A 19,297-nucleotide genomic window follows, 5' to 3' on the forward strand; every position below is an offset into this window, starting at 1 on the left:
AGCAGAATTCACCGTACATTCACCATGAGCATCCGTCATCGTGTCGCTTGTCGAGCCACGAGTAGAAATTTATTTACACGGAATGAAAAGAAAAAAAAAAAATAGCGATAAAAAGAGTGAATAATAAAAAGAAAATGAATTAACAAACTAACGAACTTCTTCGTGCAAAGATTTAACGATTAGTATCTTACCGCAGAAGCTCGCTTATGTTTGCTCGTGCGAAATATTGTACGCAAATATCGTAGATAAAAAAGCTTGAATTTAGCAAAAGGCAAACAGAACCTGCCAGGCAATGTAAACACCGATCAAATTATACGGATTTCACGACTAATTAATTATACAGAATGTTGAGATTTATGGTTTGAATATTAAATATAAAAGTAGGGTTCTTGTTTATTGCACGGTTGGCCGGTCTGCACGGTCAAAGTTCGGGGTTTGGCGAACGCGCGAATTGTGTGAGACTGAAGTTAGTACTGATTGCGTAACGACACGTTGGAGGAAAAAAATCACTATTTTGTAATTTTGTAGTAACTTAGAAGCGGCTAAGTTTGGAAAATATTAATCACTTTTGCCCTATTATAATTTACTGTATTTCGGAGATTCCTAAAATTACTAAATAACGAGTATTCTGAAATACGAATAATTACAATAACGTTACTAACTTCAGCCTCATAAAATTGCTGCTCGTACTAAACATGGCGTTAGCCACGCCGTAACATTTACAAGTTTGAGTCGTTGTAACAAAATTGTAGTAATCATTTAATATAAATACCAAAGACTCGCATTATCTAAAACACAGAATACGTGACAAAAGTTAGATACATCAAATGATGCATATTTCATAGAAGAGCGGAAATAATTTCTATAACCGATGCACCGTGAACGCTGAAATATTTATTGTTGAATCAGAATTTCCTTCAGACCATCGAAGTAGAAGGAAATAAATAAAAAACACACTTGAAAAATGTGTTTGTTGAGGGGTAAAAAATGTCTCCTCGTCGGTGAAGAAATTAATTCAGCAATTTACCTGCAAGGCCAGAACTCTGGAACGATTTAGGCTGCTCGTGAGGCAAACGGCTAGAGCCAAAAGCCCCGGCTGAGCCTCGATAAGGAGTCTCGGAGCGTCGGCGCATCGTTCGCCACAAGCAGCGAGACACTCGACGCATCCCAATTCGTCCAGAGCTGCTCTTCGCGTACCGATTCTCGGACCAGTTTGACCGGAGGGTGGAGAATTCTGAGCGAGTTGGACACCCCTCAGGGTCTCCAGGAGCAGAGTTATCCCGTCTGCCGGTGCCGAGGCGAACTCCTGGACGAAACTGAAACGAGGAAAATCACGTTCCATTCAATTTTGAGAAATTCGAACGGTCCGGAACGGTCGCAACAGATTTCGTTACATCGATTTGTCTCTTTTCATCAAGCGTACAGACGTAAAAAAAACGTTGTCGTATTTATCAAGTGCGAAGATTAAATATGCGGGGAGGGGGATTAAAATTTGGAAGGATCAATATTTCGAATGACCGATATATTGAAAATTCAAACGTACGAAAATAAAATAACGAAAAATGAATTTCGATATATCGGTCGTTCGAAATATTGATCCTTCCAAGGTTTTTGGCCCCCACCCGGAATGTTTTGTTAATTTTGATAAATGTGAGCTCGCTTGACGACAGAAATTATTGTTCTTATACCGTTATTTTATTGAAAAATTTGACACTTCGGTAACCGGAACTAAAAATTTCTCTCAATGCGTATCTCTGCATTTTATAATTTTCTTCTTCGCACAACGACAGGGCTTCAAGATCCTAGTCGAGACGAGATTGAGGCCTGATAAGTATTGCTGAGGAATTTCTCTTCTCGAGCAAACGACGAAGCGGATGGTGATACGGTGCTTCGGAGGATGAATTAGAGTAGGTACAACGTGGACTGGATTACAGGTAGCGATAGTTACGACGACGGTCGGGTTTAAACACCGCGGCAATAAACCGAGATGCTGTGATTTTATTATCGCATATATTTTAAGCTCGCTTCAGCGCGCGGCCGAGTTAGACTCTTTGGAATCTCTCATTAGCCCTGAAAATAATTACCCGCTCTCGAGCAACGTTAATCAGAGCTATTATAGTTCCGCACACTGTCAGAAAAAAAAAGTCACCGAATCGACTAAACGAATGGTCACGGGCGGCAAAGTAAATATTTCTTTGTCTCGATTCAAGATCCGCTTGTTTTAAAAAAATATCTAGTTTTTTTATTCATTCATTTATTTTTTTTAACAAAACGTCATTTTCGTAATACATACGTGACGGGAAAAAATGAAAACCAGACACATTTCGTATCTATATAATATGTTTATTTGAAGAATAATTTCGTCGAAGACCAGTGTAATTCGATTAATTGGAAAAACGACTAAACTATTGATCGCGCAGCACCGGGTTCGTATTCGAAACTCGAGTCCAGCGTCTCTTTGGCAATGCAGCCAGGATACAAAAGTGTAACAAGTAAGCACGAATAGTCCTGGCGTGCATAAACATACACGTAACGTCGGTATGCCTGCGCTGCGCATGCGCAAGAGTTGCGGTAGGTAGGCAATATTTTATGCCGATCGTGAGTAAACGCGGAGGCTGCATAAGGCTGCATTGTTCCGTACGTACTACACGGTGTGCGGGTATTTATACGTATGTATATTGTTTGGAGAAAAATGTGTCAAGCGAATGCTGAATTAATTGGAACCCCGCAGGACAGCCTCTTGTTTCCAACTTCTTCTACCTCTCTGCACGCTCAAGTGAATGAATACAATACCTACAGATACGTATGCAATACCGAATATGTTATACATCGTGTGTACAACGTACGTAAAGGGCATTCCACTACGACTAACGGATTTTCTTCAAATATTTAAAAATGGCGGGTGGTATTTAGACTACAAAGAAAAAAAAGGGTAAACGAAAAATCAGAACTCGGAAAGTGTTTGGAAAAGAAATCTTGGGAAAAAAACATCGCGAATGTGTTTCGCGACTAGAGAAACAATTTTAAGAAATTAGAAATCAAATTGCTTATACGGTATGCACGTTGAGAATGCACGGGAATTGGTAAAACCGATCAAAGAAATATGAAAAATGATACGTAAAATATAAATAAACGTTCTTAAAACGGCAGCTTTTTTTTTTTTCATGGTCCAAAAAAAAAATCAATTCGATAATTCGTGAGATGAGTTTAAAAATTCATACAGGGTAAAGATGAGAGATTAATAGTATGCGCAAAACGTATTGGAAGATTTTCCGAGGTCGTAACGAGATAGGAAAAATCTTTGATGAAATTGAATAATGTAACGATCAACGTTTTACCGACAATGAGTTGGCGTGGAACGCCCCATATGTATACATGATGTGTATATGGATGTATATATATATATACGCACAAGGGCCGAATTATGGCCGAAAACCGAATCTCTCAGCATGTCCGCTTCTCCTGACAGCTCACCTTGATTTATAGATTCTTTTCCTGCGGCGCAGCTGCCGTGCTCGCCAAACGTTCGCAACTCTTCTTTCATCTCGCAACAAAATGTAAGTATAATTGCGCAACCTACTCCGGGATATTCGCGTCTTGCAATTCAAGTGCCTCGATCTTGGATTTCTCATCGCGAAAAGTTTGGCTTTCAAATCGAGTTGAGAGAGAATTTTTTTTTTTTTGAAATAGATAAAAATGAACAATTCTCTCATTTACGAATATTTGTAGGCGGAAAATTCATACCTTTTAGATATTCAACTATCATTTCAGTTATATTCTTAGGGTAATAAAGTTAGTAAAAGGAATATCCATTTTTGTCCAACCACGATCTTATTCTTAAACAGTTCGAAAGGGTGTCGGTGGATTTTATCACCACTCTCCAGTACTGTAATCTTCACTTGAATATAATTTTCAATATTTACAATCGTCTGTAGGATTAATTAATTTTAATTAATTAATTAATCAATTAATTTCAGAAGGCAAAGAAAGAAAAAAACAGAAATAGAAACCGCTTTACGCAGTGCGAATTCAATGATTTCCGCAGTTGTCCCGTCGTTGCCCGATTTTTGAAAAGCTGACAAATCCACGTCGAAAAATAATTTGCCAACATCGATCAAACGTGCATAGGTATTTAAATAACTGCGAGGAAATGTTCAAATTTATACCAGCTCCGATGTCGAGTGTAAATCACCACAGAGGCGTTTGTCCGTAACAGTACTTCAGCGGGCTGAGATTTCGCAACGGCACAGACAGATCATCGTGTACCGAATCCTTCCCTAGTTCGCGCGTAATCTATTTCTAAAATCTGAACTCGAGGAGACGATAATACAGGTATATAATGTTGAATTTACGCGTTTCAGCGAGTACATCTGTAGTAAAGACATGCAACGCGTGCAAACTGCAACCGGTATCCTATGCAAGGTCTTGAATTAGGTACGCGAGGTATAAGATTCCCGTATCGAAAGGCTAATGATCTTGAGATTTCTTCGATCTCGCCTCCTGCGTAGTACGTATAGCGCATTCAGCGCGTACGATGATGCAGGCAAAAGGATGTGCCGCTAGAGATTGGTCAGCTGTTGGCTCTCGATAGAACGAAGTCTGCCAAGAGCCGCAAGCTCACGTCACTCCTCAATTTCCGCATTAAAGTTGCGGAGTAAAACCGGTGTGTAAAAGGATGTAAAGAGAAGAAAAAAAAAGAAAAAAAAAAAACGTAGCTACTTTTACGTCGTCCGAAGCGGTACTTTCAAAGCTCTGTATAAAAAGCAAATATACATATGTGCATGTATGTAAAACGTATAAATAAATTTTTTTCTACCCGTACCTGTAATTCCCAATTAATCATTTCGTGCACAGAAGTTTTAATTTTGAAGTTTTGATTCAGTCGTAATTATGCAGATAATACCAGGAACCTGACGAGTTGCAAACTGCAACTTGTTGCCTGCAAGATTATCGAATCTCACATTCGGAATTATCGCGGCGGCCATTTTGCCAACGAACTGATTCAATTGCTGATACCGTTACTCGATCTTATTCCATTCGAGATTTCACCCAGGTTTGCGGATAAAAGATGAAACAACGGGTATATAAACGACGCTTTCCTGCAGTACTTACATCTGCAGGAGTTGATCAGTCTGAGCTTTGGATCAAACTTAATCGGTAAAAAATAGGGGCGCGGTTAAGCGATATGGCGGCGATAACTGGACTGTCGGAAAATTGTCATGTATTTGATCAATTACGCGAATACGAAAGTAGATAAAACTCAGTGCAAGCTGTGAAGCTTTAGTTATTTCGCAGGGAATCGATTTATCGAAAAAAATACGATAAAACAAGTCTTTTAAAATTAAATATGGCTCATTCGGAGTAACGCATTATTTTCCCACCAGATGTCACAGCGACATATTTTCGTTCCCAAAACTCGGTCCAACCTTTTATAGTAGTTGTCGCATATCTGCGGATATTACGTAAGATTGAAATGCATTAATTGTAAATTATATGTTGGAAAAAAGTGGCATATCGACCAATGAAAGAAAAAAAAAAAGTGAATTTCTACATAATTTCAACTTTAACCTTGAATAACTTTTGAAAGAGTTTGGTTGTCAAAAAATTATAAGAAACATTTTTCGTAGATCATTGAATTCCCCACGAAAATATGTGTCGGAAATTTATGTAGATTGGCTCGTTACTGATCTACAAAATTCGGAAATAACCGATATTATTTCCTCATGTTAATCGAATAGAAAATGTAAAATTGCGTTCAGGAACCACTAAATATTAATATTAAGAACCCGAATACAGGAGGCGTCTTATTTCCTCTTCCTACGACCATTGAACATGTGACATTAACCAAAAAAGGTACATTTTTTTTTCAACCAGTCCAGTCTATATGTATACACGGTATAATAAATGCCGCAGAGCTCCGTCAGGTCTGGAGGATGCAGGCTTGCGGTACTCGCAAGAAATTGGAATGCATTCTCCGACCGAGAGCCGGTATGTGCAAGAGTTGACGAAAAACGTCGGTGTCTCTGCACGAATGGATGTATAAATGAAAATTTAAAACCCCACGAGTCATACGAAGTGAAGCATTTTAGTTATGGGCTTGGGAAAAGTGAGCGTGTTATATTCCTGTTGTTATTATACTCGGCTCATACCATATTAATGACTGCATCGTATATATATATATATATATACCTATGTATTATGCAGCGGAGAGCTCTATGCACTATTCATAAATATACACGCCTGCATGAATATGAATCGCCCCCTCACGAATTATCAAACAGTTCTTCAATCGTCGGACTCACTCGCTCTCTCTCTCTCTCTTTCTCTCTCTCGTCTTTTGAGTCGAGCATTCAGAGATCGGAGATAAGAAAAAAAAGGGGGATAGAGGGACAGGGGGCGGGGAAAGGTTCGGCCTGACGAAAATGACTAGGGTCTCTGGAATGTCGAGCGATAATTCGTCCTTTGCTACGGAACACCGAATGAATGAAAGATGAAAAGTTGTCTACGTACGTAGGTACACGTATATATTTACAGTGAAAGTCTCAATTTCTAACAGACGAAGAAGATTTATAGCTTGGATAATTATTTTTCAATGAGTCGGATTTATTGATTGATGAATAAATTTTGTCACGATTTTATATTGATCATTTTCGCGTTGAGAGGATTAAAAATAACGACGAATACCTTTGAGTCAGAGAATAATATCGAAAGATATTTAACTTCTGCGATTTGCTTGAAAATCATAATTGGATATTTACCGTATATGTTCGTCGAGCAAAAATTTTTTCGCCGCTGGAATCGAGGCATCGGCATTCAAATTATTTTTTTTTTTTTTTTCATCACATCCGTATTTTTAATGCCCGCGTTTTTCACGGTATCTTTGCGAAGCTTGCGAATGTAACGACATTCAAATAAAAATACTTATAAATTGCTTGTTGGATTAAAGAGTGCCTGTAAAAATGATGGGAAAAACAAAAGCAACGAAAATATCGCAGTTTTAACGATTTAAAATGCAGCGTTACACAGCTACGTACATATTATACACTGCAAGTTCATACGTTGCAAATATTTATGCTGATTGCAAAATGTGTTTCCAGTTATACGACGTGCAATGTGATGAAATGAAGCGCGATGCTTGAGATAACGTGACACGGAATCAGGTATACATATATGCATGTGCTCTCCACCTTGGTTAATTACATGGTAACCTAATTAACCGGCGGTAATTAATAACTATATGTATACGCGATACCTGTATTAATACGTAATATAGGTATACGATCTCATGACGTACGTATAACGTCTGTTGCGTGCCTTGTGTAATAAAAAAAAAAATGTCGAACTTGAATTTTGAAAAATCGTAGAAAATTATTTGATTCAATCAAGTGGTCGTTGAAATTTATTCAAATCTCGCGGAAGGATCGCGTTTGAAAACACTTGCGAGCGAAGAAAACTTTACATAAATTCTGAAGGATGTTCGAAAACCTTTGCAAAGTAACGCGTTGAAAAAAAAAAAAATAAATAAAAATAACAAAAGATACATGTAAACATTAACGTCGACTGAAATCGTACAAAGAATTGGTATCAAGTTTCATAGATTCGTTAAAAAATGTTTAAACATTGTTTTAAAGGTGACGTGCGAAATTTTTTCACCGACATACATCAGGTAGGGGATACAATCTAAGTGTTTTGCGTATCTTTCTACAAACCTATCTATAAACTAGATAAACACGATGACCCGAATGTGAATCGATGTAAAACGACTGATCATCGATTTACGGACGAATTCTTTGGTGGCGCGATGCGCAGTTATAGATGAAATAACGTATTTCTAGTCGGTTGCATAAATTCGACGCATCATTGTCCACGATGATATTATGGTACACCTACCTATAATATTTACAACGCATACGTATGCATAACTATAGGCGAAACGTATTTGTGTACGTACGTAACGGTTGCCGAGAGTTTATAACTCGCTCGCTTGCATTGTGAGCCACGGTTCAGTTATTCGGATACACCTCTTATATTTATACGAGTATATTACAGGCATCTGGACGCGGGCATGCGTTTTACCCCTTTACCTTTATATCTACGACAAAATCTGCACAATTTCTGCTCGTTAACTGCAAACATTATATTTATAATACCTGGAATTTATACGGATCGTGATACCGCTGTATGATACCATACGTCGGCTTTATCGTGTAACGTTATATAGGATAGAAATATGTATGGGGAATTCCGTGCGAATCGGACCCTCGCCGTTCCTGATTTTGTAGATATTGAAAGTAATTTTCGAAGAGGATCTTACTTAAAATTCTCAAAAATTTCTCAGAAATAGAAGTTTTCAGAATTTTTTGGGAATTTTCAAACCGTTTAAACAATGTTTCAGTCTGTCAAAAAAACGGGCCCATCATAGGGCCCGGTCTCGAAATGATCGGAGTGGAAAATACAGTTCTTGAAAGTTTTAAAAAAGATCATTTTCAAATTCTAAAAAAAATCCGACAAAATTCAAGACACTGTTTCAAAATCGAGACGATTGCAGAACAAATGTTGAACAAAATCAAAAATGGCGAGGGTCAGACGTTGGTCGGTTCGCATGGAATTCCCCATATATACATATACATGTATGATATTCTTACGTGGTGTAAGCGATAAACGAGCGATTACAAACAACGTGCCATATGGCCTTTCGACTTATCAAAATTTCCCGTACACATTTAGCTCATTCGTCGGAAAGTTGAAGCAGGAAATGAAAAATAGGATATTTGAAAAAACTAAGAAAACGAGAAAGAAACATTAATTGATAGATCGATGGATTAAATTACGCCACGTGTGCTATGTTACAATTTATAATGCCCCCTTTGAAGAATTCGTGCAAAAATAACTGATTCGTAGCCAACGTTCGCGATAATTTAATGTTAGGATGACTGGAAAAAAAAATAAATAAATAAATAAAAGAAAGAGAACGGCAAAAAATTAATTACAGTCAAGTATGTGTCAATGCATGAATATGAATACGTAAATTTACGGATTTTACATTATATATTTATTGTTCGCGTAGCGGTGTGTCAATCATATTTACGTACACGTCTATATGTATGGATTGTATGAGGTATGCGTGTGAAAAGATGTGAATAAATTATACGTCAGCTTTTGACACTCGATCGGAATACTTTCAACGACGAGTGGCTGTTCAGAAAAATGACGTATACGAGTTTCGTTGTGATTATTAATATTATACAGTTTCTCGATCCTAGATCTTGAACAGCGCAAAATAAATAAACAAACAACTCGATGAAAATGTGCCAACCGGGTTGATTTAGGTATAATTTATAATAGCCGGTATAAACGAGCTGACAGAATAAGAATATTATACGCGGTATAGATTCGGAGAGAGAAATCGAACGAAGGTATGAAAGTATACTCGTATTAACCAGTTTTGCCTAATTGTTGAAAAAAATATATATATTTATACATGTATGCACGTTTCGGTGTTACAAAAAGAAAATAAAAAAAAAAAAAAACAATTTTTTTCTTCAAACGCGCTATAAAATTTCGCTGGAGTATCTGAAATAGAATATCACAGCCAAATATAAGGTCTTAATATCGATATTCAGAGGTGCCTATTTTATTTTTTCCATATTCTTGTAGGAAATTTTACGCTTTGTAAAAAAGTACCGAGAGATATAATTTTCCCAACTCTAACCGATCAAGAGATATTCGTGTACCGATAAACATTCGAGTCAGCTTGAATATCTCTTAATCGATTGGAGTTGGGAAAATTGGATTTTATTCACGTTTCTAGTCGGTTCAATATTTTTGGCCCACCTTGTACGTATATATATATTTATACACGCGTGTGAAACATAAAAACGAAGATGCGATGCTCCGGCGTCTAATTAGAGATGCGTTCGTTAGACAAAATATAAACGAGGTGTCGATATAACGAAATGTAGACGTGAATTGTGAGGCGAAAAGATATTAATCCCACAGCATCATTACGAATACATACATTTACACACGGAAGGACATTAAGGCATAGACATAATGGGTGAATTATGCATTCGTATAATACGCGTTATACAGTTATTTTCTACCTGTTAAATTTCACATTATTATACTTTAAATATATACGCCTGTATCACACGATAATAAAAATTCCGGTATATATACCTGTAACACACATACCTACATATGTACCGTGTTCCATACGAGAATCTTACGTGCATATAACGACGAGACCGAATCTTCAAATTTTTCCAACAACATACGTGAAATTTGAATAACTTGGAAATAAAAGTTTTTCAAACAATTATTTTCCTGTTTACAACGATGACATTTGCTTCGGTATCGCGTGAAATATCGTCACGTTCTTCGAAACACCGACAAAAATTTTTTTAAACAACTTCGTAGCGGCGACAAAAATTGTTACATTAATTTTTGAACATCGGACCACGTCACTTGTATGAGCAGTTGACAATGAACGGATAAATATGTAATTAAAAAAAGGTTTTATCTTTAAATACACTTTAATTACAGAAATAATATTGTTTAAAAAGCCAAGTACAAAATACTCGATCAGATTCTCGGTTTAAAAATTATCCGACGAACGAAGTAACGGTTGGAGAGGTAAAAAAGAAAATAAAAGAGAAAAAATATACATCTGAACAAACTGCGATCGCTTTTTAGAGCTAGTTTTAACGACGACGTGAAAATGTTGGACGTTTGTCGGTCGTACATGGAATGCCCCGTACAAACACGAAGCGTGTAAATAAAATACGTTACAAAGAAGAAAAAGAAAAAAAAAATAGACAAAAAAGAAGACCCGCAGGAGGAGGAATAGCTAAACAGCTGATCACATAAATCCCGTCCGATGGGTGCTGCCGATAATCGACGGAAGCCCATATGGACCGTCAATTTATAAGCGTAAGGTTTGAAGTGTAAGAAAAAAAAAAAAAAAAACGTAAAAGTTGGTTGGAATTTATCATCCTCTGGCTCATTAATAAAACATCTAATAATAAGCAATAAATTATTGCACGCTCTTCTGAAACGACGTAACGTTTGTACGGTATAATTAATGGGGAAAACCATGAAAAGGAAAGAAAAAAAAAAAAAAAAAAATGCCATGTCGGATGAATTAGTGACGAGAATCGCTAAGTAAGAATTTAATTACAATATCATATGTGAAATTTAATAGCCTGACATCTTAATCAGTTGAAAGTTGTGTGGAAAACTTGTAAAACTTGACGTATAATCTTGTTGCAGGAAAATTATTGTCCAATGACAAATGTGTTAATTTAAAAAGTTGATCTTTCTGTACGAATTATGAAAGCTGATACCAGTGATACAGAATTATTTGAATTTCGATAAGATTATACGATTTTGGAAAATTCTCTGCAGTTTCTAGTTGTGATTTTTGATTATGATTAATAAGGTTGTATTAAACGTGACTAAAACGTTACGAAACGAACTATCGCTAACACTAATATAGTCACAGTATCTAATTATGACAGGACAAAGGACAAAAATTTTGAAACATGCCCGATTACGTTGATTTGATTTTTTTGACAGGGAAATTTTTACGCTTCATTTGAGGGCTGAACCTCTTTTGTAAAATCGTATAATACTTGTACAAGGCATCATTCAAAATCTACCTCCTTTCACTTTGTGCGAGAAGTGATCAGACAGTTTAAAATTGCAAATACAGAGAATTAGGAAGTTTTTGAAAAATAAATATAAAATGATATCTAACCCTATATAATATTCCTCAAAGTTTATAAACATCATTTAGACATTGATCGAATGCTTAGAATATTTGTCGCGAAGACTAATAACAGCGTAGGTTAATAAAATTGGACGAATTCAAGTTTTCGAAAAAATTTCACCATTGCCATTTAATACGATGTTCTGTAAGAGATAAAACGGTCTTGAATTTGTAAAATAAAGCCCGTCGTCACGCACGTCGTTATTCTTATTCGCTTAGCCTAAGCTAGCCTTTAGTATTATACCTATTCCTATATATATATATACATTATGCATAAATAATTGTATACCGAGTACTCGGGCGGTGGAATCTCGGTGGCATAGAACACTGGAGGGTTTCTTGTGCTGGCGATCGTTAGGAAGAATTTTTTCTCACAAACCAGCAGCCGCTGAGAGGTGTGGCTGACAATGAGTCTACTGTCCGGCATTAATGTAACGGCTAGATCAGTTTTACGAGTTCAAAAAGCGCGCTCGAGACAATCGGCGGCAATCGCGTAACGCTCGATGCGTAATATATTGTATTATACAATAAAATTTTTCTGCGCGTATTACTATCGCGGTAGATCTCCTTTCCTGTCAAAAATCATCGCGGATAACTCGTCTTGTTGGATGAAATTACAGTCGAAATTGAAAATATGGCGAGAGATCCGTTCGAAAGCTGTTACCAAAATCGATCGGGCAGAATTCGATCGAAACGTCACGTCGACGTTGACGTTGAAACGAATTTTAAACTCACGAACATCGGCTGTGAATAAACGACGATTGATAATTTCAGACAAATGACGTGGCTGCGATTAACCCGAGTGTCAGACTTAGATCAATGGTTCGTCGTTGGTGTAAAAAGCGCCTGTTTAATTCACCCCGAAATCGTTTGCGGAGAGATTTATATGCCGTGCGTGTGAAATAATTACCGCGAGTATAACGAATAACAGAGCGTAAAAAAGTGTCACTGTACAATCATATCCCAGCATGTTTGCCGTTTAATTAAATCGCCGTCGCGGCACAAAAGTTGTAGCTATTTGTATATATATATACGCGAAGGTAAACGGTCTTTGTGCACGGAATCGTGCTTGCGAAGCGATAAATTCGAGTGAAAAAAGCTTCTTCTCCATTTAAACGAACATGCGTTCACGTTTCACGAACGAATGTTAGATCCTTAATTTTACGTCTTTGTAAAAATGTGTAACTCGAGTCTCAAACAATTTTTAACGATCAGCCGATGCTCGTATTCAAATGTTGTCAATTGATGATCAATCGCTCGATCCGAAACGAGCGAATCGTTCGAGAGCCTGAGATCTCATTCATATTTTCGACTCGTCACCGAGTGTCGAAAAAGTTGTAAAATTTATCGGAACAAAATAAGGAAGAACGAGTCGAGGTTGCATTTAAGTCTGTTTCATTAGTAAAAGTTCATAGTTATTTGATATTTGAATAAAATCCACCGTTAGGTACCTTTAATGTCAAAAAACATACAGGTATATATTCGAAAAGACCTTACCTCGGAAAGGCGAGCCTAAGATCAGTCCTAAGTTTGTTCAGTAGTTCGCTGACGGAAGTAAACTGGCGCAGAGTCATCTCTCCGCAACCGGAAGCGTATCCGGAACTGGAACTGGTCGTGGATGGTAAAGTTCCATTCTGAGTTTCCGGTGCGGGTGATGGAATCGGACGTCTTCCCCATCTCCGAAGGGCGACGGCGTAATCCTCGGCGTTGTAAGTCGGAGGCCTGAGGCGTTCTTGTTGCTGTGGCGAAGAAAACGAAATAAATAAATGTAAGAATGAGAAGGAAGGAAAAAATAAAAAAAAATAGAAAAAACAACGAGCGTGGATCACGTACGTATACACGTGCGTACAAATACGGGAAAAAAAATGGGAATACGAAATAAGTCGAAATTAAACTCGTAGCTGCGATAAGATCGTCGGGTTTTTATTTATTTATTTTATTTCTCTTCTCTCTCTCTTCTATCCGCAATCCGAATTCTCATTCCACAGTATCGGCACGCTATGCGTGCGGTGATCGAGTACAATGTTATAATAACATTGTTCTCGCCTCTATCGCGTCGACGGAATTAAAACTATTCCTATAACCCTTCCTTTTTTGGCTTCTCGAGACGTCGCCGTCCGAACGCGCGGCGATCCGATCGATCTATCTGTCCGTCCATCGATCGATCGATCCAAGTTTCGGAGGTTCAATGGACTGATTTTGACCGTTCGACCGCCGCTGCTGGATGTCGGAGTTGGGCAATACGGACAGCATATATCGGCTATGATTTGGAACGGGTTGAGATACGTGGCGTAATTGCCTCCTCGGGAATCTTACACGGCCACAGAGCCAGAGCTGGCAATTATAATACCATTAAAATAGCCGCGAAGATCGGCGCGCTGCGCCAATCAAGAAATCGTCTCTGGAGATGTAAGAGAAAAAAAAAAAAAAAAAATCCATCAATTTTAATCGAAATGAAAAACGGATGAAAATAGAAAGGAACAAAATATCGTCGTGCGACGAGCTCAAAAATCGATAAAGTCGAGATCGAATTCTATTGCAGACGTACAAATACGTTTGTTAATGTATAATTGTACGCTAAGACCGGACGCATCAAAATTCGTTCGCATATGTTAAACGGTTCACGGTTCTTTTTCTTTATTTCTTTTGCTTCCTATTTTCGTCAAGTTCACCCCGAAGCCGTATGCCGGGAAATTTTACTCACGCGCCGCGAAATCTATACGCCTATGTCGTTATTTATGTAAGCGCAGCCTGGATACGGACGGTAATTAGTACGTGTATTATATATACACGGTTTGAACTTCCGCCAAACGCGATATCTCACGATCGCACATTACTATGTCGGTTAAAAACATTTACGAGCGGTTCTCTGTATTGCTGTGAAAAAAATAGAGGCGAAAGGAGCGGGGTTGAAGTTACTAATTTGAGATGTTCCGAAAGCGCCCGATTCCGATTTATTTCGTGGCGAAACTTGAAGCAACGAAATCAAACTTTGAACAAGCAACAAAGTTCAAACAAAGTTCGAAAAGAAACGACAAATAGCAAGATTCCAAAAATTCAAGTTAGGATAAAGCAAAGTTTAGAAAATTAAAGTTCCGATAGAGTAAACTTCCGAAAATTAAAATACACTCGCGGAGCGTAGTTTACTCGAAGAGTGGGTGTGAAAAATCAGAAATACCGAAAATCGGAATGATCAGAATTCCGAGCGTAAAAATATCGAAAATCGAAAACAAAGAAAGATCGAATTCGTGAAATTTCAGCATGCCAGAAATTCACGGATCTGAAAATCTTCAGTCGTTCGGAATTTCGAAGGTTCCAGATTTTTTCATTTTTTCATTTTCGCACTTTCGATACTTTGAGTTGTCGGCGTTACGTTCTTTCGGAATTTTGCCTTTTCCGAACTTTGAGCATCGGGTTTTTTCGATGTCTCGTCAAAGTTTGATTTCTTTACTTCAAGTTTCGCCACCAAAAAGTTCGGAATTTGTCGCTTCCGGCAGTCTTCAAATTCGAAATTTTAACCTCGGTCAAAAAATTAGAAAAAAAAAAGAAAAACAAATACATAAACTAAATTTTGTAACGTTGCAGGATGAAAAGTGCGGAGAAGTATGTAAAGTACTGTAATCTTAGCGCAAGAGTTGCGATGCGTTAATGGTGGATGATGCAATATATCATTGCCCAAAGCTTTGCCAAGCTAATACATCCCGATTAATAGTTCAATTCCCACGCTCGATGCTTCAATTTACAAGTAGAAGATAAAAGAAAAAAAAAGAACAACACACACAATAAATAATTCAGGCTTGGCAATAAATGCAGTGCAATTAAATTAATATTTCGAGCGATTTTACTGCTGCTTTTAGTCATAGTCTGAAACTTGCCTGGCGAAAAAAAGGATGAGAGATAATTAAAAAAAAAAAAAAATCATACTCCACTGTAAATTTTTATTCATATATTAAACATAAACGTCTTTAGAAGTGATTTTATTTTGAACCTATATTTCTCTGACGATTCTTTAATACCAACTATATATACACGATCGAAATACAAGTCAGTATAATATATACGTATATTAATAATTCTGAAACAAGTTGATTGTTTCAAAAACGCGAGTTGATTTTTCAACGTCGTGTTACAATGTATGTCTATAAAGATAAAAAAAAAAAAAGAAAAAAACAAACTATTTTACGTAGAATCTCCTGTATATAAATGTACAATACGTGTACGCACAGACGTACAACGTGTCGTATATTCGAATACGAGCTCTTACGACTTACGTCGTTTAAAGTTATCGTACCGCAGGATGCCCACAATTAGCATATCTTTGTACCCACTTCGAGTCGACAATCTCAAGGATTTCAAGCGTTGCCCACCGGCGTTACAGGATATTAGCGGTATCTGTACAGGCAGAAACCCAGGATTGGTCAACGTCCGAGTCGTGAGATCGGCAACAAGGTGTTTCAAATTAAAAAAATCGTCGTGTGGGCCGAAAGCGGACGCGTTTCAAACTCTCTTTTAAATAACTATTCATAAACGCACACACGCGCTTGTAACAATATTACAACAAGTCAGTCAGTCATTGTCATGCGTTCTTTACGCGTAACTTTATACATTTATACGTTACGATTTTACACGTAAGGACCTTGTGTTTTTTTTTTGCAATTTTTTATTTTATTTTATTTTTTTTCTAACCACCATATCGCTTTTATTTTCAAACCACTCTTTATTTCTTGCAATTACTCATACGTATATCCGTCACCGCCTACATTATTGTACGCGTTCATTTATCCGCTGTACAACCCACGCATCTCGGGTTTTTTGTTCAGAGCATCAAAGACAAAGAACTTTGTTATATAATACGCCAGAGTTTGGGCTGCTTTAAATTAAGGCCGTGATTCTTTTTTCTTTTTTTTTTTACATCGGACAAGGTCTGTGCGATAATTTTTGTTTGACTAGCGCGAATCCAGGTATTGGCAAAATCGACGCGACGAACCGAAACCGATCTTGCTACACGATTATTATTATTATGGGAAATCGAATAGAAGAATAAGTATAAATTTTTTTTTTCCTCATCTGCTCATTTCTTTCTTTTACAGAATCTATGTTCATTTCAAGTTTCAATTCTATAACTTGACGTTAATAGACTCGAGACTCTACGCGATGATTTCATGGCTAATTAATACGTCGTTATTATTATTTTAGGATTTATATTTATTCCTCCTGCATACATTTACACGAGCTTTTGCACATCGCGTGCGAATACAACGATAAAGGTATGGTTTATTGTCGATTCAATTAAACAGGTGTTTAATAAAAAGATTAATTCTCGTTTTCGCTGCGATTGAAACTTTTTATCGTCGGATTGAGAAAAAAATGTTTTACAACCAGCCGTCTTTGCGTATTTCGCGATATGGATAACATTTTTATCGCGTGACAACGGTTTTAAACAACTGCCGACAATCCGTATGTTTTTGACATACGGAAAGTATAACGTACGACGATATTATCACGCAAAAACGTGCGGTTGGAGCCAATTACAAGAAAATTTTGAATCTGTGAAAACTGGTCAATATTTATACGTATACTCGCAGTGTGAGCGAATTTAATCTGCGAACTCGAGGCTTTTGCGGATGAATGAAGAAAAAAGAAGGGAGAAAAATAAATAAATAAATAAACGAATAAACGGCGCAGGGATCTAGTTTTCTAAACCGCAACTCGTCGCTGTTTTTCACGACATTATGGTAGGTATACCTGTTATTATCAGGCAGCCGTGTGCAAAATGCATGAATTACACACCTCGAATATGACCCTTCCGCGTTTCGCACCAGACGATACGCACTGTAACAGGGTACGGTTGCGATTCCGTAACCGCAAATTAGAAAATATCCTGCGCCTTGACCACTGAATATAATCAAATCCGGTTTTCACTCTTTATTTTTACAGAAAGATCGTGTAAATTACGTACAAGTACGAGGTGTGCGGAAAGTCGTGGAAAAATGACGAGATGCGTGACAAAGAAACGGTTGAATCATAGAAACCAAGAATGTGTGAAACGATAAAAGGGCGAAGTGGAAGTCGGAGTTTCTTTTTCTTCCTTCACTCTTGCCGTCATTTCTTCCAACACTCTTTGTTCTCTCTCTTCTTTTCTCGGTTTTATCTTCTGCGTAATAATATACGAACGGTTAGAAAAGACACGTCGCGCGTCCAAGTTGTAAAACGTCGTGTCTACAAGCTTCTCATTCCTAAATTTTTATTATTCATTCTTATTGTTTCCCTTCTGCTCCGTGCCATACACACCGCAGTCCTACATATTTCTTTCGAACGTCGTTAAGTTTCACACGGTGTGATTTTTCTTCTATCTTTTTCTCCCTTTGTTACACACTCGTTAAAATTTCTAGCATCCATTGTCTCGACGCTGCCTGCGGCAAGCGGTTGCTCGAAACTTCTTATTTAAGCCTAAGGGCCGGGTAAAATGCAGGTATTCTGTGTTATTTACTACGTAATGAATATGTTGTCGTTACAGGTAAAAATTTATATGCCCGAATTGAATTTTTTTTTCTTCAAACAAAATTTCGAGTTTCTGCATTCAAGGCAAAAGTTCCCGGAATACCTAAATACGATACCGTATCGAAAATGTATGTTCGAATAAATTATGGTTTCAATCTTGTCCTTTTCCACGAATCCAAAGGACATTTTTCAAACCAGATTAAAGTATAAGAGTGAGCCGTTTTTATCTTCACGCCTTTCCTTTTATGCCTTTTATCACGTCTGCAGACACGAAGAGGTATGCGTTTATCGAATTTCATCCGGGTTTTTATTAATAAATAAAAGGTCCATGTACCTTGTCGGGATGTGACGCCCATGGCTTGACGGCTAGCAGTTCCTCCTCTGCATTCGGAGCCATTTCCGACTCGCTGAAACAGGACCAAGAACAAAGAAATCAGTTTGATTCATCTGGTGTCGTTTAAAAGTATAGAATCTTACACGCGTGGTGTAGCTGCAATTCGTGAAATATATACACGCAGATGCAATAAGTGTAAACGTATTTTATTCATTTGCACGCGTGTAAAAAATCTATTGTCGAAAGAAAAAAATATACGGCCGGCTTTTAATATAAAAATTTTTCTATAACAATAGCCATGCGACACCGGCAGATAGGCAGCATTTTTCAGTATATAGGAAGCTACATTTTGTATTGCACAAATTATAAATTTGGCGTAGATTACCTATCCGTTGGGAAAAAAACTGCGTAAAAATTACAATTTTGCAGACAGCTAAACTGAAACTTCATTGTCCAAAGAAGCTACATCTTCCATTGGTACATATGAAAAAATGTACTCCCGGTTGTCTATCCGCTGGTTAAAAAACAACAAAAAAAAAAAAAAATTACAATATTCCAGAAAGCTACGCGAAAATTACATCCTCACAAAAAGCTACATCTCACACCGCTACCTATTCGAAGTTTGTCCTCAGTCGCCTATCTGCTGGCCATAAGCTAAGATTCCGCAGAAAGCTACAGAGAAACTACAATTT

At 37.4% G+C, this 19,297-nt stretch overlaps 1 protein-coding gene and 1 long non-coding RNA gene across 3 annotated transcripts in view; one reads left to right on the forward strand and one right to left on the reverse strand.

The window, feature by feature from the left end:
- The window catches only part of LOC124174714, a 54,158-nt gene that overhangs the window by 5,564 nt on the left and 29,297 nt on the right, over positions 1-19,297 (reverse strand). For both annotated transcript variants that reach the window (XM_046554122.1, XM_046554123.1), the window contains exons 2-4: positions 18,606-18,678; positions 13,268-13,509; positions 1,028-1,316 (exon numbers count right to left, since the gene is read on the reverse strand). In XM_046554122.1, coding sequence (XP_046410078.1) covers positions 1,028-1,316; positions 13,268-13,509; positions 18,606-18,678 — 604 coding nt within the window. The remainder of the gene's footprint in view (positions 1-1,027; positions 1,317-13,267; positions 13,510-18,605; positions 18,679-19,297) is intronic.
- On the forward strand, positions 2,652-4,759 carry LOC124174718. The gene is made up of 3 exons (XR_006868994.1): positions 2,652-2,803; positions 3,487-3,557; positions 4,170-4,759. It is a non-coding gene; the product is annotated as an uncharacterized LOC124174718 (long non-coding RNA).

This window comes from Neodiprion fabricii, chromosome 2 (assembly GCF_021155785.1).
Source record: "Neodiprion fabricii isolate iyNeoFabr1 chromosome 2, iyNeoFabr1.1, whole genome shotgun sequence".
In the NCBI taxonomy this organism is placed as follows: domain Eukaryota; kingdom Metazoa; phylum Arthropoda; class Insecta; order Hymenoptera; family Diprionidae; genus Neodiprion; species Neodiprion fabricii.